The sequence below is a fragment of the Podarcis pityusensis genome (assembly GCF_964106645.2).
Source record: "Podarcis pityusensis genome assembly, chromosome: 15".
Lineage (NCBI taxonomy): Eukaryota > Metazoa > Chordata > Lepidosauria > Squamata > Lacertidae > Podarcis > Podarcis pityusensis.
The window spans coordinates 14,913,995-14,937,539 of record NC_138040.1 but is presented as its reverse complement, the minus strand read 5'-3'; the positions used below and the strand labels follow the sequence as shown (position 1 = coordinate 14,937,539).

The following is a 23,545-nucleotide window of genomic DNA, read 5'->3' as shown; positions in this document are numbered from 1 at the left end:
TGTGGCCGAGCTGTGTGTGCAAGGCCTCCTTACCCACTCGCCTGTCTCACTGTAGGAGGAGGCAAAATAATCAGATTCATGCAATGCAGGCTAACTGCTCCACTGTCTTTCAGATGGGGTCGAGGTTTTGGCCTGCTGGGTTCCATTTTTGGAAAAGACAGTGCAATAAATCAACCGAACAGCGTCTTCGGTCTTGTGTTCTATGTTCTACAAATGTTACTTGGTAAGTGTCAAAACTTCCCTCCCTCCATTTTCCATTATCTTTTGCCTGTGGTGCTCAGGGTCACACACCTTCTGTTGAATAAACTTCATTCCTGGCACAGCTGCATCCTGTATCCTCACTGAACTGCCTTTCCTATTCCATGGTCTGAACAAGCAGGTCAACAGCTCATAGTCCTTAACCACAGTAACACCCACAAATCCTGAAGCAGAGCTGGAAAGAATAGGCAATTCCCAGCCCTCAAAATTAACACACATTTGTTAGTTGTCAGCCATGTTCAGGGCTGGGGAAAATGTCTCAGCTGCATCAGAAATGATGGGGAATGTGGCGGCAACCATCCCCTGTGTTTCTCACTTTGGATTCCCTCCCCAAACTCCCTTCAGATAATCAAAAACCATATTGTCAGTGAATGCATAGGCTTGCAAATAGCCACTCGCCTGGTTGCCTTTGGTGAGCTGGAATCCATTCCAGGCAAAACCAGGCTGTAACTCAGAAGGAAGCTGGCCCTTCTTGTTTTCAGGCTCCCAGCGGGTTGCAAATCCTTGGAGTCAGTATAACTTTGATGGGGCTTCTTTGCAAGCCTGAGTGGGTGTTTTGCAGCATTTGCTCTCATTAACCCTTCCTTTCCTCCCACCCTCCCCACTCCTGCTGTTCCTGCTCTCCCAGCTGTCAAACTTCAGGTTGTCAGCGTCTTGTGGCAGTGACCACTCTGTGCTTGCAGCTGCTTTAAAATGCTGTGCCCGGTGTTGGCACTGCATAATGTAACAGAGGAAGGACTTGCACACCTTCTCTGCAAAGGTGCTGTGCATTAAATTTCCTCGCTGGATATCCCGGGAGCCTCAACTGAAGTGTTATGGTAATTGGTGGTCTTTGATATTTTGGTGGTGGGCAACATTGTGAAGTACCTTTTCGGGGGGGAATAGCTGAGGACAGGCCCCTGCTTCTCCCTCCATGAGTTTATCTAATCCCCCTTGAAGGCCTTCTGAGCCTTACTACTTTTTACAGCCAGTTTCCATGAATCGAGTAAGATGGAGCAGACTTAACATCGGCCCCAGGGCTTGGAGCTCGTAACCTCTGAGGCTTTAAGCATTTTAAGAAAGCAAAAATCCTTGAACAAATCCTGTTTCTCTGCCTGACAGTGGGCGGTCGGTTAGTGCTGCGGTGACTGACCTATTTGTTTTATTTTTTTCAAAAAATTGATACAGTACACCACTTGATTTTAGTAAAACCACAAAGCAGTTTACAAAAAAAAGATAAAACAATAAAATTATCACTAAGAAAAATTAACCAAAATAATTGAAGACATTCAAAAAGTTAAATTAGCAAAACAAAAAACTTGCATCAGTTTTAAAAACCTGCGTCAATTTTCTAGACACCTGGGTAGGCTTGTCTAAACAAAAATGCTTTTAGCAGATGCCGAAAAGAGTCATGTGAAAGCACCTGCTTGATATCAATAGGCAGGGAGTTCCAAAGTGTAGGTGCTGCTGCTGACTTCCAGCTTCCAACTGGTGTGTGTGTAACAAAACACCTCTCCATCTTTCCAAGTCTGCTTTGAATGGTATATTAAACGTGTCTTTTTAAAAATGAGAAATAGGAATGGCTGGGCTGGGCTGTGTTGGGCAAAACTGTGCCAAGTAACTGCTTTGTCTTTTCCAGGTATGACGGCAAGTGCAGTAGCGGCGCTAGTCCTCATGATGTCTTCCATAGTGTCGGTAATAGGATCCTTGTACCTGGCCTACATTCTGTACTTTGTCCTGAAGGAATTCTGCATTATCTGCGTTGTCACGTACTTGCTGAACTTCATTCTCTTTATCATCAACTACAAACGACTAGTTTACTTGAACGAAGCCTGGAAGCGGCAACTCCCGCCCAAACAGGATTAACCCCCTCCCCCATCCCCATGAAAACTTTTGACTGACAGTCTGAAGACCCGACTTCCGTTTCGAGTTTATTTCACAGTAAAAGAAGGTTTTTGTTGTTATTTTTCTTCTCCATATCAGATGCTTTCCCCCAAGGATCGTCACTGGTTTAATGACAGTGAATGGAAAAGAACCGGGCTCTGTGGTAACTTCTGTCCAATGAATTCAAGGTGGCATCGGTGGAAGTCCTAACCCAATCAAAGACCAGCTTTAACTCTACACTGAAGGAGTTCTTAGCTGCAGATTCGTTGCACCCTCCTATTCTGTCCTCCCCCCAGTATTTCAGGTTGGTAACACTTGCTAGGAAGCCCCTGCATTCTATGTATAAATTCAGTTTTGGGAGTCTTTAACAGAAGATCATGATAACTTTATTCTAGACTTTAGAGGTACCGTACGGAAATGTTGCTGTTTACATTATGTGTATTTGTAGCTAAGGGGATTTCACTTAGAAGACTTACTGCAACATTGTACATAAGGCTCAGAAGCGTTGGGCAGCGTCCGTGTGAAACCAGAAGCTTATCACGACTCAAACCGGTTTTTGTTCAGAAGCTTAGCAACTTGAAAAACCTTCCAATTCTCGTTGGAATATTTTATTTTTTAATGGAGGATGAAATGAGCCCATCTCTCTGGAGAAAACTGTTGCAACGAGGGAGAATTAGTTGAGATTCCTTCTTCCTTCTTTTTCTTTGGACATGAAAATGGAATTTGATGCGGCAAGTTGTGCATGTCTTCAGAAAGCGGCAGGACTTAATACAGGTTCCTGTGCAACACGTGAGCTGTTTGGCGTGGGTGACGAAAGATCTCCTGGGAGGACACTAAGAAGGGTTTGGCCTGGGGAAATGGAGGGCCGTGGCGTTGGGAGAGCCATCTTCTCAAATAGGCAACCTGTAGAAAAAGGGGAGAGCCGACCTTGCTCTCCAAATTGATGTCAGGCGGCCAAACAGTATTAAAGGTTTGAGGTATATTTCAAGCTGCTGCGTAGAATTACAACGTTACACTGGATCCCAGTGACTTACTGGCAAACTGATGCACTGAAGTCTTCTTATGCAAGCCAGAATGCAATGGAGGGCAATGTCCAAGGGCACTTAGAGTTTCCCCTGGGCGGTTTCCCTTTGTTTCAACGAGGCTGGCGCATAAAATGATTGTGACAAACTTTGTAGAGACCTAGTGGTCCCGGATCCTTTTATACAAAATTGGGAGTGAAGTTTAGGGTGGATATTGAACTCTTCCCCCCGCTCCTGAGATGAGGGGTAGGAGGGCTAGGGATTGTGTTAGAAGAAAATGGGCAGGTGAAATGAATAGGCTCGGTTGAAAGGGAAGGCTTAGGATTCCGTAACGGTTCTTGTTGGAAACTGTACGTTCAAGCGAAAGAGCGCATCACTGTGGGTTATTTTCCTTCATTCCATGGCGTCCTGAAATGCAGTGTTTCTTTTTCCTTTTTAAAAAAGTGCCTTCTGTCCTTAAAAAGAAAAAAAAAGAAAAAAACCAAATATTGGGCCAAGGGGTTGGAGGTGTTTGAAATTGGCAGGCAGAAGTGTTCGTACGAGAGAGATAGATATATATATGAAACAAACCTTTGCAGTATGTAGAAAGTGTTTCTCTTCCCATGGGGCTCCCCACATAACCAAGCACCTCAGATGGGTTCCTCCTATGATCACTTTGGCTAACCTCATGGTTTGGACTATGGTTGAGGAGAGTTGTAGTCCGAAGGCGCCCAGGGGGAAGGCACTAGGCTGCTGTGAAGGCCTTCCAAGCACGTTCCTATGAAGCCTGGTAGGAGGAGGCAGGAATGCCAGTTCTTCGGCCACCCCCCAAAACTGGTCTTTTCAGCAAAGTCAATGCTTGGTGCCCACTGCCGACAAGGGCAGCAGTGTGGGCTCCACAGTCCCTGTGACTGGCTTCTGCTCTTTGTGCTGGAGCATCTTCTGGAGGGAGGAGGCTACCTGCCCTTCCTTCCCACACTACATTACCCAACCGTGGAGGCTTTGCCCGGCCAGTTTTGATAGGAAGGCAGGAGCCCGCAAATGGACTGTTTTGCAGGGCTCAAAATCTGGGAAGGCAGGAGCAGCTTCCAGTCTTGACACAGCCGCCACTCTCAAAAGATCCCTCCTTGGAAGTGCTGCTGTTTTTCCTACACCACCACCCCCAAGCTTCCTGCCAAGGTGGGAAAAGGAGGTTGCCGTTTTGTTCTCATAGAGGCAGCAAGAAGGCAAGTGTTTCTGGAGAGCGAGAGTGTGTGTTTTAGCGGTGCTAAGGAGGGTTTGGAAGGGCAGTCTCTGCGGGTGATCCTAGCCCCTGTTGGAACCGCACAGCTGCTACAGTCACCTGGAGGCTTCTCTGCATGGGAGGACTACTTGAGGCTCCTGTATGAGTTAGCCTGTGGAATTGATATCGTCACAACTATGCTTCATCCCCAAATAACTCCAGCAGTTGCTTTGGGTGTGCATGCCTGAGCACACTTGTGCAAAAGTATTAAGGCTAGCGGGTTCATTGAGCTCAGCGGCATGTGATCAGAGCACTGGCACCCGGCATTGTTTCCTAGGCATCTCGCAGTGCCTGTCATGGGTTGCACAGGACAGTGAAATATCTTGGGGCAGATCTGAATGTATCTAACCAATCCCAAGAGAAACTGAGAGATCCCTGTTCTCCCAAGCGTCTGATGCCAAAAGGATAGCCCTGCGCTATTCCCACTGCCCACTCCCGGTGCAGGGCAGACTCTTTCCTGCCTTCGTATCTGAGAGGGCTGAAAACGTTCTTCGAAGAACCTCCTTCTAGAAAATTCCATTCAGTCTGTGTCTAAATACTTCTTGTGAGTCTGTGTAAGAAGTCCTCGTTTTAATGTACCGTTCTCCTTTTTAAAACAACAACACAAGATAAAGGTGTTAGAATGAAATCCTCTTGTGTCTTGTGAAAAACGCAGTGTGTTTTCAGTGGGATTGGCATCTGCCCCCGACGGTCTTTTTTGACAGTATTTTTAAAGCCTGCCAAATGAACAGTCCGGTTCTCACAAGGGACCACAACCGAGCACAAGAGGGTGGCAGTGGAAGCCTGGTCATTAGAGTACTGTTTGATATGTATATGTATTTGTGTATATGTGTGTGTATGTATGTATATATATACACATATATGCATACATGCAGTGTATAAAAGAAAGAAAAAACACTAATAACCGCTCGTTGTCTTCGTCAGGGTGGGGAAAAGTTTCTCAAAAGACGTCTTGTGTTAACAAGAGTAAAGCTGAAGCTTGTCTTGAAATTTGTTGGTGGTATAGATTTTTTTTTGTTTTTTGCCCTTGCTCTGAAAGTTGTTTTTTTTAAAAAAAAATTCTTGTAATGATGAAATGTAAGGGTTTATTTATTGATTATTATTATTATTTCTTAACATATCTGAGGGCGAGAGAAGGCTTCGCTTTCCTTGAACCTTTGGTCAAGGAGAAGAGTTCCATTTGTACACGATTGTAACCTTGGCCTTTGTGTTTCCTCCCCGCTTCTTGGGACCAGCCTTTTCCTGCTTTCCGGGGCCAGCAAGCCTCATTGCTCCCACGCAATTTGGCCTGCTCTGCCTGCTGATCTTGAATTGCAGAATCAAAACCTTGGGTGTTGACTTCATCCCTCCCCGTTCATTTTCTCCCCAAAGGAGAGAAACCCACCGTTTTGTTAAGTGTTCTTCGCAGGCTCTGTGTTCCCAGCCTAGTTTGTTTTGACCCCTGTGTAACAGCCACCCAGGGTACTCGGCAGTTGACTTGTAGCTGCAGGAGAGCCCATCCGGCTCCTTCCCCCTACTCCCATCACCCGGGGGGATGGCGACCCTTCTCCTTTGGAGTAGCCAGGCCCCTTAACGCACTGTGGTGGCTGGACCTGCCTGCAGGGTTGCAAGAAGTGTGCACGCTTCCTTATCGCCCACCCCAGTGGGACCCACAAAAAGCCCCAGCCAACTCTCCCCATAATGTGTGATTGTGGTACCCAGGTCTCAGCCACGAGAGGATAGGATTAGCCATGCAAAAAAGCAGTTTGAGTGCAGGATGCAACATGGTGGTGCCCCATGCAGCACCAGTTGCAACTTGCTCACATGATTTTCTCTTGAGGTCAGCAGACTTCATGGACCTATGTAGAAGAGGGAACCCTTGCCCCCCTTTTCCCATGCACCTGCCAAAATCCTGTCTTTTTACACAACCATGCTTGGCCAGTTGCATCTGGTTGTCCAAGCTGCCTCATTTTATGCCAGAGAGAAACAGAGAAATGCTTGTTGTCTTTCGGTGATCTAAAGGTTCAAGTTCGTATTAGCCCTATGTGTGGGGAAGCCAGACTTTCTGGAGACCAACCTCATTCTCCTCCCTCGCCTGTCATTCCAACCCAACCCCTGAAAACTGTGGCCAAAGGGCCTCAAAAATTGAGTGTGGCGTGTCCAAGTCGCCCTGCAGACAGGGAGCAGGCAGCTTTTTGCTTAGTGGGGGATGGGAGACAGGGAGCCCTTGTGGGTCGGAGAAACCCATTTTTGTATTACACGTGGGACCCTTCACAGTAGAGTAGAGGGTAGCTGTTGTGTCAAGGAGCTTGTGAGGTTAATTTTGAATGAAGGCATATTATTTGAGGCAGACAATAATCCAGCTTCCACTCACCCCTTCAAGGTTTTGATCTAGATGAACTGACGTGCTCATGTTGCTTTTGTCCTGCCTTCGCCAACCTCGTCTGGAGGGAGCTGGTGAGAGATGGGGGGGGGGGGCGTCCAAAACATCTGGAGAGCATCAGAAGGGCAAAGGGCAGGATAAATCTGTGTGTGTGTGTTTTTCTATAAAGGTCTGCTGCTTATGGAAATAATGTTAGCAGACCGCAGAATCAGAACATCTTTTGAAAGGGGTTTTCTTGCTGCTTCATGTGGTCTCTGATCCAAAAAGAAAGCTAGGATTTCAGCTAGCAGCTCCTGGCCTACCTGGATTTAAAAATAAAATAAAACACTTTGGCCTCTGTTCTGCCAACGCTATTGAAACACACCCTTGCAAAACTAAGGAAGCTGAAGTATTCCATTACCATTTTTTTAATTAAAAAAAACCCTGTATTAAGCATGGACTAAATATTCAATGTGTGTTCTGTCTCGTATGTTTTGATCTGACAATTATTATTTCTTTTTCATGTGTTTCAAACTCGCCACCTGTGTCTAAATTGGAGTCATCCCGTTTTTCTGTTCAACCTAAGACTGCGACATTCTAAGGTCTGGGGTCCACTTTTTGCTAATGCGAAATTAAAACAGAAACCATGTAAATAATGTAAGAATGTTTTATTTGTTGCACATAACTTTTTTGGTATAAAAAACAAAAATAAATGTAGAAATTATCTGTGGATGTCTTTGCAGTGTTGCTTCATAATCCGTGCTGCTGTTTCATGCCCTTCTCCCCAGTAAGGCCCCCAATTCCTTGACGTTTAGTCACAGAGAGCTATTAGCCCCTCAGAGTTTGTGTGAAGTGTCCGCATTACAGTGCATAAAGTTATGCACTGTGGAGAAAAATGGGGAGAAGTTTTTCTCCCTCACATATAATGCTAGCACCCAATAGGGTCATCCACTAAAGTTGAATGTTGAAAGATTCAGGACAGACAAAATACCAGTAATTCCTTCACGCAGCGCATAGTTAAACTCTGGAACTCTCTCCCACAGGAGGCAGTGATGGCCACCAACTTGGATGGCTTTAAAGGAGGATTGGACAAATTCATGGCGGTTAAAGCCACCAATGGCTATGCTCTATCAATCGCTGTGAATTACAAGTGGGAAGAGTGTGTCTGTTGTGCTAATCTCCTGCTCGGGGGCTTCCCAGAATAGGCATCTGGTTGGCCACTGAACTAGACAAGCATTTCTGCTGATTCAGCAGCTTCTTGCTCATACACCATACTTGTCAAAAAGACCCAAGAGATTGCGGTGATCGTTACACAAGGCTACACTGGCTTTGTGTAAACCAGAATCTATAAACATGTTCAAAATGAGAATGTCATGGATGCTTTAGTTGACATTCCTCCTGCATTGCAGGGGGTTGGACTAGATGACCCTCAGGATCCCAACTCTACAATTCTATGGTTCTATAAGAAAATCTTTGTCCGTTTTCATTTACGTTCCTTTGGCTTTATCGTACGGAAGAGCAGAGCTGCGGTCCCTCCCCTGCTTTCATGAAGAAAACACATTGGAGCAAAAACAATCACGGAAATTTAGCCTCTATTTGGATGCTCAGTAGTGCCTCTCCTTGAATTTCTTCTGCTGTGCTTAATGTAACAGCGTAAGTCAAGTGCACTTGGAGGCCTGAGTTTGGGGCAAACCAATGTCATGGTAATTGGGCCGCGCAAGGGGCCTGCATTCCTCAGCCAGCTTCCAGTATCTCTCCCTTAGGACGAAGGCAGCCGATTTGGGTTGTCGTTGGCGGGTGAAAATACCTTTCTTGTTGCCCAAAACGCGCGTTGTGCCTGCAAGATGGGGAAGAAAGTTACAAAGGGAAGGCCCAACGGCAACAGCTTTGTAGAGCTGGGAAGGAACTTGCAGGTAATCCAGACCAAGGATGGGGAATCTGTGATGGCTCTCCATACATTGTTAGACTCCCAACTCCTATCATCTCTCAGTGCTGGCAAAGCTGTCTGCCTGGGGCTGATGGGAGTTGGAGTCCAACAACATCCAAAGGGCTATGCAGGTTCCCTGTCCCTGATCTCTGGGCCACTTCCTGTCCAGTTCAGGATGCCCCCCTGCCAGATGTGGCCAGCCTCTGCTTAAATTCCTTATGTGAATGAAAACCCCTGCTTCACCAGGCGGTCTGTTCTCTTGCCTCAACAGCTCTTGAACACCGGGGAGCTGCCGTCTTGCATTGCCTATAGCAGGACAGTCCCAACTTTTCATACCAACTGGGCCGCAAGAGTACTTAGACACAGAACCCGCGGGCTGCACACTGCCTTGTTGTGCTGGAAGTGCGAGCAAGACTAAAGTTTGACCCCCCCACAAGGCTCTGGCAGGGTTCAAGAGCCCTCCCACCTCCTTTCTAAACTGGGAAAGTGCTAACTAAGCTTTTGGAATGAGGCAGGAGGACTCTAGGACCCTGTCAGAGCCTCGGTTTTCGAGTGTCTTGGAAGCCAAAGGTTTTGGAACCCGAACACCGAAAACCCAGAAGCAATTGCTTCCGTTTTTGAATGCGCCTCGGAAGTCGAATGGCTTCTGCTGTGTGTTTTTCTTTTTTCTCCATTGACTTTGCCGACCGCCCTTTGTGCCTCGGTTGTCGAACATTTCGGAATTTGAACAGCCTTCCGGAACGGATTATGTTCGACAACCAAGGTACCACTGTACCTCCAAACCAACATCAAAAGTTTCCAGATATTTAAGACTTTTAAGGAGCTGTCGCCAGCGGGCAGCGCTGACTCTAGTATTTGTTTATTGCTGATGAATATTCTGCAGGATGCTGGAAGCAAATCCCAAGAATTCTAAGACGCCCCTGCCCCATTCCCACCACACCAGAGAAGCTGGCTTGTACATTTCGGCACAAGCAAAGGTAGTCAAGAACCATAGGGAGAGAAGGGGTTGGCTAGACGTGAGTGAAGGAGGTTTGGGAAAGCGATAGATGGAGTTAGCAAGGCAAAGTGAACAAGGGCAGCACCCCCTAGTATTAAATTTATGAGTTGCTTCCCAACGGCAGAGTCCTAAAGAAACTTGGGAGTGGAAGACTTTCGCAGAGGACACGGCAACTTCAACCTGAGACGCCAGTACCTTGGTCCGTCATGAAGTCGGCAAAATTCCAGATGAGTTCTCCAATCACATAGTCCTTCCTCTTTTGGTCTAGGACAGCATGATACTCCTTCAGCACAGCCGCCTGGTATTCCTCAGAGAACATGAGAGGCGGGTCCTGCGGGAATAGGGAAAGGAAGAGGCCTCTCAAGCGAGATGAACGGGAAGGAAGAGCCCTTATGTGCATGGAACCAGTGCAGGCTGTGCAATGAATGAGAGCAGCCATCCAACATTTGGGTCACTGTCGTGCGGAAGGTGGAACGCTCTCGTTCTCTGTTGCTTTAGAGGGGTGGGGGACCTTTGGCCTGTTGTGGGCCTCAGATTGGCCTGCAAGACCACTTTCCCCAAGCAACGCCCGCCTATCGATCAACTGATGTGGAGGCGAGGTTCAATCCTGCTGGGTGCTGTCTCTCCACCATGTTCCCTGTGGGGGAACACCCTGACAAAGTGGAACTCTGCATAGAGCAGGATTGAACCCTCCGCTCATCACCTGATAATAAAATTATTATTTGTACCCCGCCCATCTGACTGGGTTGCCCCAGCCACTCTGAGCAGCTTCCAGCAGATAAAAGAACATAATTAAACATTAAAAACTTGCCTATACAGAGCTGCCTTCAGATGTCTTCTAAAGGTTGTACAGTAACTTATCTCATGATAAGTGGAGAGCTCAGTCCTGCTGGGTGCAAGTTCACCAGGGTGTTCTGGGGGTGGGGGTGGAGTGCTGCTGGCAAAGCAGACCCCTACCCCCGCCTCCCCATGGGTCAATTTCAGATGACTGGCAGTGGGGAAGGACACAGCTTTCAAACTTGGCCCATGAATCAAAAAAGATTGGGCCAAAATTTCCCACTGCTGATCTAGAGGACAGGACTTTTTGTTTGTTTGACTTTTAAACCACCCTTCGTCTAAGCAGGATTCCAAAATCCTAATTAAAATGCCACCTTTATTTGCTTATTTTTACTTTGATATCCCACCCTTCCTCCAAGGAACTCAAGGTGGCATACATAGTTCACCCTCTTCCCATTTCATCCTCACAGCATCCTTGTGAATAGGTCAGGCTCACAGACTGTGACTGGCCCAAGGCCACCCATTGGGCTTCATGGCCAAGTGAGGTCTTTGTCCAACACTCTAACCACTACAACACACCGGCTTAGCTAGGTATCTGTGAATGTGCACCAAGGAGGGAAGAGGCCTGAAGAGTTTGTGATGGACTAGAAACTTGCTTAAAGGCATAGGCTACTACTGTACCAGTATTGGGTCAAAGCCCAAAATATATATTGAGCATTATGAGCACCCACAGATCAGCAACAAGCAGCTGCTCAGTACAGTTCTCCTCTCAGATGTCTGCCATTCTTCTTTGGAAAGAAATGTTTTCTGCCTACTGGCGAATGGCCTCAGAAGAGCCGGACTCACCATGTGGAGGCCAGCGATGGCATCTGCTCCGTACTCGCTCTGGATAATGGGCTTCTGGTGAGTTTGGTACCAGTTCTCAAACTGAGAGTTCAGCTGCAGGCGGATGACCTCCAGGTGTCCAGGGTCGTGGTACCAGGAGAAGTAGCTATTTACGCAGATGACGTCCACGTAAGGGGCCTGCAGAAATTTCATTTTTTTTAAAACTGATTTTGAGGCGTGCTCCCTAGACGGCAAGCGCTCTCTCTCTCTCTCTGTGCCCCCTTTCCCCCATCCCTAAACATAGTGGGGGAAAGAGAAGGGTGCAAGCAACTCATTCTTGCATAAGCTTCATAGAATTGTAGAGTTGGAAGGGACCACGACAACGGACAAGACCTGTATCCAGGTGGAATCAAGGTCTCACCTAATTATCCCTGGACTAGATGATGCTTTGAGCCCCTTCTGACTCTATAATTCTATGAGGACTTGGGGTCGGAGATTCCCCACCGCTTGGCCTGGATATTCCATGCTGAGCATCTTATGAAATATTGGCATAAAGAAAGTGTTCTTTTTTGGAAGGACAGAAAGCCAGCCTTAAAGGTAAAGGTAAAGGGACCCTGACCATTAGGTCCAGTCATGGCTGACTCTGGGGTTGCGGTGCTCATCTCACTTTGTTGGCCAAGGGAGCCGGTGTACAGCTTCCGGGTCATGTGGCCAGCATGACTAAGCCGCTTCTGGCGAACCAGAGCAGAGCACGGAAACACCGTTTACCTTCCCGCTGGAGCGGTACCTATTTATCTACTTGCACTTTGACGTGCTTTTGAACTGCTAGGTTGGCAGGGACTGAGCAACAGGAGCTCACCCCGTCGCAGGGATTCGAACCGCCAACCTTCTGATCGGCAAGTCCTAGGCTCTGTATTTTAACCCACAGCGCCATCTGCGTCCCAGCCTTAAATAACTTTAAATAAGCAACAGAGACAAAAGGGATGGTGCTTACTCCAAGATCTAGAGCGTAATTGGTGTTCGTGATGAACGTGACTGGGCGCGTGGGGTCCATGGCTTTGGTGTGAGCAATCACCATCCTGCGTGCAAAGGGTGAAAAACAGACAAAACCACAACTGTTTCTCGCTGTGCAGAATTAATTCATCCACATGTGATTCCACCCTCCTGCACCTCTGAGGCTCTGCATGGCAACCTGGACGGAAGGTTAGTTTGTGTGACAAACTTTTAGTTAGACTTGAGAACATAGGAAGAGCCTGCTGGATCAGGCCAGGGTCCCATCTAGTCCAGCATCCTGTTCTCATGGTGGCCAACCAGATGCCCTTAATGTGAAACTGCCAAGCGAGATTAGAGCACAAGAACCCTCTCCCCTCCTGTGGTTTCTAGCAACGGGAATTCAGACGCATTACTGCCAGCGACTGTGCAGCATGGCCTTTGCAGCTAGCAGCCATGGATAGCCATGAATTTGTCTCATCCTCTTTTAAAGCCTTCCAAGTTGGTGGCCATCCCTCCCTCCTGTGGGAGGGAGTTCCATAGTTTAACTCTGCGCTGCAAGGACTTTCTTTTATCTGTCCTGAATCCTCTTAACAGTCAGCTTCCTTGGATGTCCATAAGTGCTACTGTTCTGAGGGAGGGAGAAAAACTTTTCTCTATCCGCTCTCTCCATGCCATGTGTAATTTTATAAACTCCTCTCACGTTGCCTCTGACTTACCTTTTCTCTAAACTAAAAAGTCCCAAACACTGCAACCTTTCCTCATAGCGGGTGTCCCTCCATCCTCTCTGTTATTTTGGACTTGTTAAACACTTGGTACCTGTGGGTCTCCAAGCATCTAACAATACTGTCAAACACAGAGACATATGTATAACATCTATTTATTTAACGTTTGAGGTGCCGTTTGATTGTAAAAAACAACAACAAAACAATTCCCTAAGTTGTTTACTAAAAGAAACATTCTAATTAGCAGATAAGCAGTTAAAAACTTTGAAAAGGTGATCAAGAGTAGCTAAGAAGGAATACAACATGCCTAACTTATACAGGTCTGAGGAGGCGTTTTCTCTAGATAAATAATGTTTTAATTGGGGAGCAAAAAGCACAGCAAAGGTGCCTGCCTGATGTCAAACATCCCCTCAGGTCTATTAAAACCTGGCTGAGGGAAGCGAGAAGTCTTTACCTGGTGCCAAAAATAAGTCAACAAAGGTGCCTTTGCTGGGTAAATATATGTGATACTTGAGTTCACTTTGGGCAGGCTGAGTGCCAGGGTACAGATTTCACAGCACAGTTTTGTGTGTGGCAGATACTCACTTGAAGTAGTAGCCGGCTGGGGGCAGCCAAGAGGCCGGCTCATTGGCCACAGACCACATCACAACTGAGGGACGGTTCTTGTCCCGGCGGATCAGCTCCTCCATCACGATGAGGTGGTGCTGGAGACTTTTGTTACCAAAGTTCATGCTTAAATGGAGAGAAGCAAAAAGGGGGGACAAGGGGTCCATCATAAAGCACACTTTTTGCCTCTTTTATAATTATCATAATCATCTTTTATTTGTATCCCACCCTTCCTGGCCGAAACCAGGCTCAGGGCAGCTAACATCAAATATATAACATTGGTATAAATATATAATATCAAATATATAACATTGGTATAAAATCAATGGTAATTAAATTACCTCCTAAAAACAAGTCAGGATCAAATTTAAATCCAATTAGATGGTTTTCCGCAGGATTAGGGTTGGGAACAGTAAATGCTTATCAGGCCCAACTGTTTACGCTGTTCTTATATGGGCCTGTGAGAATGCTGGGAGGCCTCTTTCATACTAGTTCTTATACAAAAATAGAAGGGGAGTCAGGCTGAGCCCTGACCAAAGGCCTGGCAGAACAGCTCCATCTTGCAGGCCCTGCAGAAAGATGTCAAATCCCACAGGGCCCTAGTCTCTTGTGACAGAGCATTCCACCAGGCCCTGGTCAAGGCTAGCCTAATCCCCCTGAGGCCCGGGATCTCCACGATGTTATTATTTGCAGACCATAAGGTCCTCTGTGGGGCATACCAAAAGAGAGGTCTGAAAGGAGCAACCTAGCAGTAAATCACACCATGCAAGTTGGAGTTAACTCTTCATTAGCAGAAGCAGGATCTGCACAGGAGTGTCAGGCCTAATGAGCACAGCAACTCATCTCTAGTAGGATCCTCATGGACTGAAAGTCCCTGCCTCCCCACAGCTGCCTAAGTCCCTTCTTCTCCAGGGTTTCCCCCAAGCAGTCGGAGACTGCGCCTGTACATTGCCCACCTCTCCACCGCCCTCTTCATACCTCTCCCAGTTCCAGACCAGGAGGGAGAGGAGCTTGTTTGCAGCAGGAGGGGGAGACATCCGTGCCTCTTCACCAGCCAGATCTCTCTGCCTCTTGGCCTCCCTCCTCTCCTGCTTCAGCTTCTGCCTCTGAGTCTGGACTTCTCTCTGCCAGACTCTCCCAGCTCACTAAGCCCTGTTGCCTCTTCAGCTTCTGATACCACCTCTTCCCAATCTTCTCCCTCTGACCACTCATCGCCATCCCACTGCCAGTCCCTGAGCTCTGAGCCTTCTTCCCTTGGGGGTTCCCTAGCTGCTTCCTCCTATCATTCCTCTGCATCCAACCATAGCTGTCAACTGTCCCTTATTTGGTGGGAAAGTCTCTTATCCCAGCGCTGTGTCCCACTGCTGTCCCTTATTGATGATGTCCCTTAAATTTCCCAGGTTTCAAAGGAAGCAGCTCCTCTCCCTCCTGGCCAGGGAGGGAGGCTCAACTGTGTTACTTGGCTGCATTGCTCACCCAAAAAGGAGTCTAAGAACGACTGGGGGGTGGAGCTTGCATGCCTTGTGCCGGTTAAATTGGCTGCATTGCCTGGGGACTTGCCTTTGCTCAGCGCTTCCCAGCGGAGAGGTGACGGTGGTTTTCCTTGCTGCATCCCCTTTGCTGCGCTGTGGGAACCACCGCTTGAGGCTTTGTTTGGATGCTAGCTGGGCTTTCTGCCTTTGGCTCGGAGGGGCTCAGAAGTTGAACACACCTGTGCTCTGAAAATCCCTTATTTTGGCTGCTGATCCCTTATTTTTGAGGCTGCTGGTCCCTTATTTTCAAATCTGTAAGTTGACAGCTATGCATCCAACCAGTCCATGGCATTCTCACATGCTCCTTCTTCACCTCATGCGCAGCCGAATTATTCCGGTTTTCCTCCTCAGCCTCCTGCCTACTAAGGCCCTTACTGTAGTTCCCTAAGTACATCTGCTCCCACTCAACCTCTCGGCTCAGAGCACCCAAGCCAATGGGAGCCTCGGATCCATTGGCGAGCCCCGCCCCTTTGTGACGTGAGGCTAGCTCAGCCAATCATTCCCAAGCACTTCAACACCACTTCATTACCTCAGCGCGTCACTCTATAAATCGCTGGGGAGCTCAGGGAAATCGCCGCTCGCTCACCTGTCCTTCATGCCCACGGCTGGAGACTCATCGATTACCACGATGCCGTAGGCGTCACAAAGCTCCATGATCTCCTCGGCGTAGGGGTAATGGCTGGTACGGAAGGAATTGGCACCCAGCCACTGCAGGAGGTTGAAGTCCTTCATGATGAGGGACCAGTCCAGCCCTTTGCCACGGATCTGCCGCGGGGAACAAACCCAGGGAAACGGGAGAGGCTACAAGTTAGAAGGGCAATGGTCCTTCGCCAACATCAGGCTCCCAGCTGAGCTGCCACTGAGTTACTCCTCCAAGATTAAAGCAAGTTTCTAGTCCTCATGGGTCTGAAGGGTTGCTTTGACATGGGAAACTGTCTCATGCAGAGCCAGACTGTTGGGCTACCTAGCTCGGAACCATCTAGACCAGGGGTTGTCAACCTGGTCCCTACCGCCCACTAATGGGTGTTTCAGGATTCTAGGTGGGCAGTAGGGCGTTCTACAGCACAAGCTGAATCCTCCTTCCATCGAGCCCTGGTGGGCAGTAAGGAAATTTTACCATCAAGAAAGATGCATTAGTGTGTGGTAGGTGTAAAAAGGTTGACTACCCCGATCTAGACCAGAGGTTCCCAAACTGGGCGGTACCACTCCATGGCAGGGTGGGAATAGCTAGGGGGGAACTAAGAGGCAAGGGGGGCACTAGAGAGTGTATTGATCTCTTATTACGATTGACCATGCTAGAGACTACAGCAAAGCACTTTCCTCACTTCGTATTTAAAGTTTTGCCATTCTTATCGCTTCCCAAACTATTTCCTTGGGCCATGTTTGTTTGTATTTACAATGCTGAGTTCTCACAAGATAGCCAAGCTGTTGATTTTCTTATAAATTAGTTACAGCACATCTGTGACAGGTCCATGTTTGGTAAGTGATTACAAATAAATATTTTGTGCTATAAACTTCCTAGTTAAGAATGTGTAAAAATATTTTTCCTACAGTATCGGGTATCATGGGATCATCGGTTTTGTTGAATTAATTAAACTAAATAGCTTTTACCTGGATTTTGAATGAATGCTCAATTAACCATTACTGTTTCGAATTTTATAGTGTTATTAGCTTCTTTAGTGGGTCATGGAAACCACAGTTCTGAATGATGCTTTTTATAGGGTAGGGGACACTGGGGGTGAGTTTATGTAACTGGGGGGGGGGGGGTTGCCCCCAAAAGTCTGGGAACCACGGATCTAAATCCAAGTTGAGAGGTTTCTGGGTAAGGCCCATCCTGCTTCTTCACCCAGCCACCCAGCCCATCACCGGTGCTCAGGAATAACAGATCCGAAAACAAGGCGCCACTCAACTCACATCAGAGTCTTCATGCTTGTTGACCCCATGGAAGTAGAACGGTTTCCTGTTGATTAGGAACTTGTTGCGGGTGACCTGCACAGTCCGGATGCCTACCGGCTGCGTGTAAGTGTCTTCCGAGACCGTGCCGTCCACCTCGGCAGAAAGCATGATCTGTGGTCCGAAAAAGCCACCCTTTTTGCGTCAGCTGTCAGAGCCCGCAAGCCTACACCCCAACAATCACCAGCCCCCTGAGATGTAGCATCCGGGGAAGGAGAAATTTCTATGCTGTGCCAAGGTAACCCATAATCTGCACCCTGCATAATTTGCAGGGAATTTGCCAGGATTGAACCCAAGGCCTCGTTCTCCAACCCAGGAGTAGACAAAAATGTGCTGCAAGGATCAGATGCGGTAGCGGGTGGGCAGCTGGGACCACACCCCTTCTGCCCTCTGTGTGTTGTCCCTCCCAACACAATTGCCCCACAAAACTGGCAGAGTTTTTCACTGGAGGGCTCCCACAAGGGCTGTGGATGGGAAGGATCATAGGAAGTCAGATTGTTGACTGAGCATTGTCTACTTTGGCTGGCAGCGGTTCTCCAGAGTTTCGGGCAGCCCTACCTGGAGCTGCCACTGGGGATCAAACCTGCTCTACTGCTGAGCTACAGCACTTCCCTAGAATTTGAGTAAAGCGGGCATGGAGGAACGCAGAGATTTATAAAAGTGGTTTCAAGCAACGCCAGAGGTACAGACAGATTCCCCAATTCCCTTCTCACTGGACTCAAACCGTGCTTTAAACTGCCATTGCTCCCTCTCCTCAGTGTCTCCCCTTGCTCACTCAAATCTCTGCCATGGTTTACGACCATCGCTTCCCCCCCCCCCCCTCAGTTTCCTCCCACTCCTGCTTTATTCAAACCTCTACTGAGGTCTAAAGCCAGTTTCCTGTGTGTCCCTCCATCCCTTCTTTTCCTGTTGGTAGAGCAAGGCAGGTGCCCTTCCTTGGATTGCTCTTAACCACTGGAAATCCTATTCAGCTATGCACACCTGCCTTCTGGATTTTCAAGTCAGCATCCTTCCTTACTCAACTAAGCCCTGAGCAGGGGCCAGAACATTAGTTTTCCACTGGGGGACCATGCAGATCCGAGGATTCTGGTCAGGAGCCACATGCAAGATCCGTGCCTTTGTTTCTCTCCCTCCCTCCCCCCAGGATTGAGTCCAAAGAAGGCTTAAGTTACCTTTAGGTAGTAAAGGTATCCAGGACGTTCATGCATCAGGTATGGCCACCAGAGTAGAGGGTTCACCACTTTCATCTCGCCAGCAGACCCGTTTCCAGTTGCCACAGTGACGCCATCTTGGTCACGCAGTGTCAGGGTCAAGGAGTAACGGGGGCTGCCCCGGACTGAAACCAAATACTGCACCAAGCCTGTCCCAGCAGAAGCAAAATAGGTGAGTTGGTGAAAACAGTGGGCTACAAATCAGAACCACTCCGTTTCGGATCCCACTGCTACCACCAACTGAATCCCTTAAGCCCTGTTTAGGGAACGGCCCTGTTTAGAGAAGTGGTCCTGTTTAGGAAAGTTTTTAATGTCTGATGCTGTATTGTTTTTAATATTCAGTTGGAAGCCGTCCAGGGTGGCTGGGGAAGCCCAGCCAGATGGGTGGGGTATAAATAATAATAATAATAATAATAAAGCACCCTAAAGTAGGCCATTTTCTCAGCCGCTGCTCCCACAACAGTTTGGGGAAAGCAACCCAGGCCTACCTCACAAAGTTGTTGTGAAGATTGTGGGATAAACGGCTTTGAAGAGAGAAAATTGGGGCCATCACTTGGTTAAATAAACCTTAGCTTGTGGGATGCCATTTGGTGGCTAAAACAATTGTTCGGAGACTTCCTGAGGTTGTAGATGGTGTGAATATGTCACAGCAAGAATATTCTAAGGTGAATTTCACTTTGATAAGTGAAATCATTAACAGGTTTCCAGCCACAAACAGCTTGTTCCGACGAAAAGCTTCTCCTCCATAGACACTGCAGGATCGTCGTCGTCCCACCCCACCCCCTTTTCCAAATGCTGTTTAGCTCTGGCACTTCAGATACCTACCGACGTTCCCCATCACGTCTGTGGTCACTGTGATGTCATCAATGTAGGCCAAGGGGGTGGTGTACAGCAGGACAGGTCGGTGGATCCCAGCGTAGTTGAAGAAGTCAAATTGTGTGTTTTGAACAAAATAGCCTTTGGGGTACCTGGATCAAGGGGGAAGGGTTCAAGAAGACATTGAGGGGGGTGGGAAATCCCTGCACTTGGAAACGGAGGGTTGAAAGGCATGATGAAAACAACCAGGTCTGATTCACTGAACACCTGAGGTTCCACGTATTTACGCTGAAATGATAAGTTCTTATCTGGAGGTTGTTTCCTGTAGTCTTGCATAAAATATGGATGTTACAGATTTATTTTAAGTGGATTAGGGAGTAGAATTATAGATGTGCTTCTACCGGTTCTCTGCAAATTTTGCTGTTGATCCATCATCGAAAACTCTTTGAATATTCAGCGAGTTGCAATATTTGATTTTGCTATTGTGTACCCAATAATACCCAGTTTCAACAGCTGATGTATGGAAGGTTTTGATAATTGGTCTGTAACGTTTGTAACATTAAGAGTTAAAAGACAGCTGACATGTAACAACACATGAAAGTTTGACAGCTGAGGAGACTTCACAATTGATGGAGATCAAACCAATAAGAAATGCCAACATGCCTAAACCGCTGGGTAAAGTTGCAGCACCTGGGATTAAATTCCACAAAATTACAAAATCTGACTGAGGGAAACTGGATTGATTGTTCTTCCTGCAAATAATATGCTTAATCCTTTTTTTAAGGGGGGAGAAGGGAAAACCCAAGAAAACACCCAAGATTATGTGTGAGAAGAAAGCCTCTTCCCTACACCAGTGGACCACAATGGAATAAAAGCAGGCAAAACGCATTTCAGAGCGACTTCCTTCACCTGTTCTAGACAGAATGTCCCAGAATCTTTGGCTAGAGGGTTGCTGGGTTCCTCAGTGAGGCCTTCAACTCACATAGACTCGTTCTCCATATAATGGATGGTCCCCGGAGGCAGCGTGTGGGGAGTCAGGGTGTTGTTGACAGCAATGGTGATTCGGCAAGGCTCTCCTGGAGCATCGCGGAGGAGCTGGTTGATCTCGGCTTCAAAGGGGAGGTGTCCGCCCTCGTGCTCAGTCACCTGGACCCCGTTCACCCACTACAATGGAAGAAAACGGGGTGTCTAGGTGCAAAGACTCCAAACAAACAATGGGGCCTCAAGGGAGGCATGCAGGTCACATGACTTGGAGTGGTGGGAAAGCTGTGGCTGGACTACAACTCCCAGCATCCCTTGCTATTGGCCATCAATACCCAGAGGACCATAGGCTCCTCATTCACATGTAATAACTCCTGAACTTGAGAGGCAGTGGTGGTGCAGTGGTTAGAGTGTCAGACTAGGGCCTGGGTTCAAATCCTCACTCGGCGAAGAAGCTCGCTGGGTGTGTCTGGGGGGGGCGGTAGACTCGTAATCTGGTGAACTGGGTTCGCTTCCCCGCTCCTCCACATGCAGCTGCTGGGTGACCTTGGGCCAGTCACACTTCTCTGAAGTCTCTCAGCCCCACTCACCTCACAGAGTGTTTGTTGTGGGGGAGGAAGGGAAAGGAGATTGTTAGCCGCTTTGAGACTCCCTAGGGTAGTGATAAAGCGGGATATCAAATCCAAACTCCTCCTCTTCTTCTCTCAGCCTATCCTACCTCACAGAGTTGGTTTTGGGAATTAAATGAGGAAGAGAGAGAACCATGCATTCCACTTTGGGTTATTGGAGAAGAGTGCAGGACATAAATGCAGAAAAATTTTTAAATGCAATGATTCCAGAAACCAGGCAGGCTTCCATGGGGAGATGCACTGCCCAGGGAGCCTCATACTCACCACGATCGAGTAGTAGTTTGCACTGCCAACCCGGAGCACCACTCGTGTCCCAGGATCTCTCAGGAGCCAGTGGGCTGGCGGGAACACCTCCTTCTCGTACCAAACCCAGCCGATGTACTGGCGCAGCTTTGGATCTTGCGTGATCTCGTTGAAGCTGGCGGGGACTGGCATGTCAATCACTGGCCCAGACTGAAAGAGACGAGGAAGGTATGCTGGGCATACAGGGCAGAGATGTTCTCCCATGCAGGCCTGGAATTTGGTCCAGACACAGCAGCTCTGGGTTCACCCACTGAAAACATGTCGGAAAGGTTGCACTGGCTGCCAATTTGCTACGGGACAAGATTCAGGGTTTTACGGCTGGGGCATGCAGTGCTATACCAGGGGCATGATTCTTCTGGGTTTTATTATGGTTTTATGACCTGTATTCCATTTTGTGTTTCATTTCTACATACCACTCGTATATTCTCCAAAACTAGAGCAGTTTGTACATTCTGACAAACAAGCAAACTCCAGCAAACTTTTATCTAGGTTGCCAACATATTTTTTCTGCTCTTCTGCTTTCAGAAATCTGCCTGATGCAGAGCAACTTAGCAAGTTATGATTTTTTTCTGGATAGCTCGGTGAGAGCATGTTAATGCTAAGGTTGCAAGTTCAATCCCCATATGGGACAGCTGCACATTCCTGCATTGCAGGGAGTTGGAGTAGATTACTAGAATGATCTTTGGGGTCCCTTCCAACTCTACAGTTCTGTGATTCTATGACCTGCTAAATCATGTCTTGGCCTCAGGCTATTCCATTTAAAGTACAGGATCAGTTTGGAAGATTAAATGTGGCAATCACACCCAGAAGCCAGTAGAGGGCACTAATGTACAGGCACTGTTTTCCATTCATTGAAGCTGCAAAGAGCTCACTTGCACAAACATTTCTATTTTCTTTGGCCTAAAGTCTAACGTGTAAACAGTGGAGAACTACAAACCCAATCTTTGATTTTACTCACCTTTTCTGAAGCACACAGTATGACTTTTAAACGGCTGTTAGCAAGTTACTAATGATCATGCAGATTCTGCTTTTCCAAAACCTTTCCATTCCAGGTGGTTATTCAATCAACTGTGCCTGAGTTTGTTTTCCCCCTCCTCCCTCCTATTTCCCTTTCCTTTAGTGTTGCATACTTGAGTTTGGAATACTCAAAGGCATAGACTGTCTTAATACTGATATTTGCAAAGTGCTCTCGGAAGACTTTTTCAGCTGAACAGTGAAATAAAACAATGCATTAAATAACACCCTTTCTGTTTCCTGATTCACCGATGCACGTGCCTACTTCCTGCTCTTTGGGGAAACAATTATTTCACCAGCTTTCCACTTAACAGTTCATTTCCTCACTCTTGTGCATAGAAATGCTGAGCCACTTCCTGATATTCTAAACTTCTCCTTTCTGTTGGAGCTGAAGGGCAATCAATGGCAACTCCTTGCTTTCTCAGCTTCTATCTTTCCAGTGAAACTATTCCAAAGATCCCGGTGCACTGTTCACAAATACAGAAAGCCCACATCTACCCAGTGGCTGTGTGCCCAGAGAGCTAAGTCGAACCTCCACATTCAGTGGCAGTGTACCAGATGTTTGGGGGGACCACAAGGACTGGACATTGCATTCCCCCCCCAAACACCCCACCACTTGTTGGCTCCCTCAAAGCATCTGGGCAGCCAGAACCATGGGCATAGCCAGGATTTTTGTTGGGGGGGGCAGAACCTCAGTTTGCTATGTATTTTTATTGATTTTTATGTATTGGGGGGGCAGCTGCTCCTCCCTGCCCCACCTTGGCTACACCCATGGCAGCCTCTGTGTTGGTTATTTAGGTGAACAGGGCTTTTGGCTTGATCCATTAGGGATGCTCGGATGTTGCTATCAAACAAGAACTAAAAAATTAAACCCATAATTCACTATACTCTTTCTGGCACCATTTTGTTTCGACAAAACCTACCGAAGGATGTAGAATATCGACACATGTTTCAGTTTGGTTTTTCAGCTTACTGTTGATTTTTCTTTTTGAAGGTTTCCAATGGTTGGTTTTAACTGTTTCTTACACTTTAGCTGAGGCTCCTGCATTGCAGGGGGTCGAAATGGATGACCCTTGGGATGCCTTCCAGCTCTTCAATTCTACGGTTCCACGACAAGCTTATTGCTTTCCTTCTTTTCGTAAACTGCTTTGAGGTCGCTGCTTTTGCAATCAATTTATTTATTTCATAAAATTTTCTCAGCAGCTTAAAAAAAAAATCCCGCCTCACCTTGATGGTGGCCGCTTTCTCCACTCACTCACCTGGGAGAGAGGCTTCTTGTACCAGCCTTCCACAAACCCCGCATCCCTGCGCTCTGACCAGTCTGCCCTGAAGCTCCAGAGGCCTCCCAGCTCCTTCAGCTCCCTGGAGGGAGATTCCCGGGGGTACAGCATCCCTCCATCCAGGGCGCCCCCCTGCTGGCAGCACCCCAGGACCAGGCACAAGGCGCAGAGAAGCAGCCGCTTCATGCTGCCAGACAGCCTGACCCGCTCTCTGCTGAGGCTGGAGAGGCAGTC

General features: G+C 47.6%; 2 protein-coding genes across 2 annotated transcripts in view; one reads left to right on the top strand and one right to left on the bottom strand.

Moving 5' to 3' along the window:
- Positions 1 to 7,475, top strand: part of VKORC1L1 (vitamin K epoxide reductase complex subunit 1 like 1) — a 15,009-nt gene extending 7,534 nt beyond the window's left edge. The window contains exons 2-3 of the mRNA XM_080984047.1: positions 114 to 223; positions 1,877 to 7,475. Of these exons, the coding sequence (XP_080840173.1) occupies positions 114 to 223; positions 1,877 to 2,103 (337 nt within the window). The 3' untranslated portion in view covers positions 2,104 to 7,475. The remainder of the gene's footprint in view (positions 1 to 113; positions 224 to 1,876) is intronic.
- On the bottom strand, positions 7,399 to 23,545 carry GUSB (glucuronidase beta). The gene is made up of 12 exons (XM_080984017.1): positions 23,291 to 23,545; positions 20,979 to 21,167; positions 20,087 to 20,268; positions 19,114 to 19,256; positions 18,250 to 18,437; positions 17,039 to 17,191; positions 15,711 to 15,889; positions 13,572 to 13,718; positions 12,266 to 12,350; positions 11,293 to 11,469; positions 9,865 to 10,000; positions 7,399 to 8,582 (listed from the first exon to the last, which is right to left on the bottom strand). The coding sequence occupies exons 1-12, from the start codon at positions 23,495 to 23,497 to the stop codon at positions 8,404 to 8,406; spliced, it is 1,965 nt and encodes a 654-aa protein (XP_080840143.1). The 5' UTR covers positions 23,498 to 23,545; the 3' UTR covers positions 7,399 to 8,403.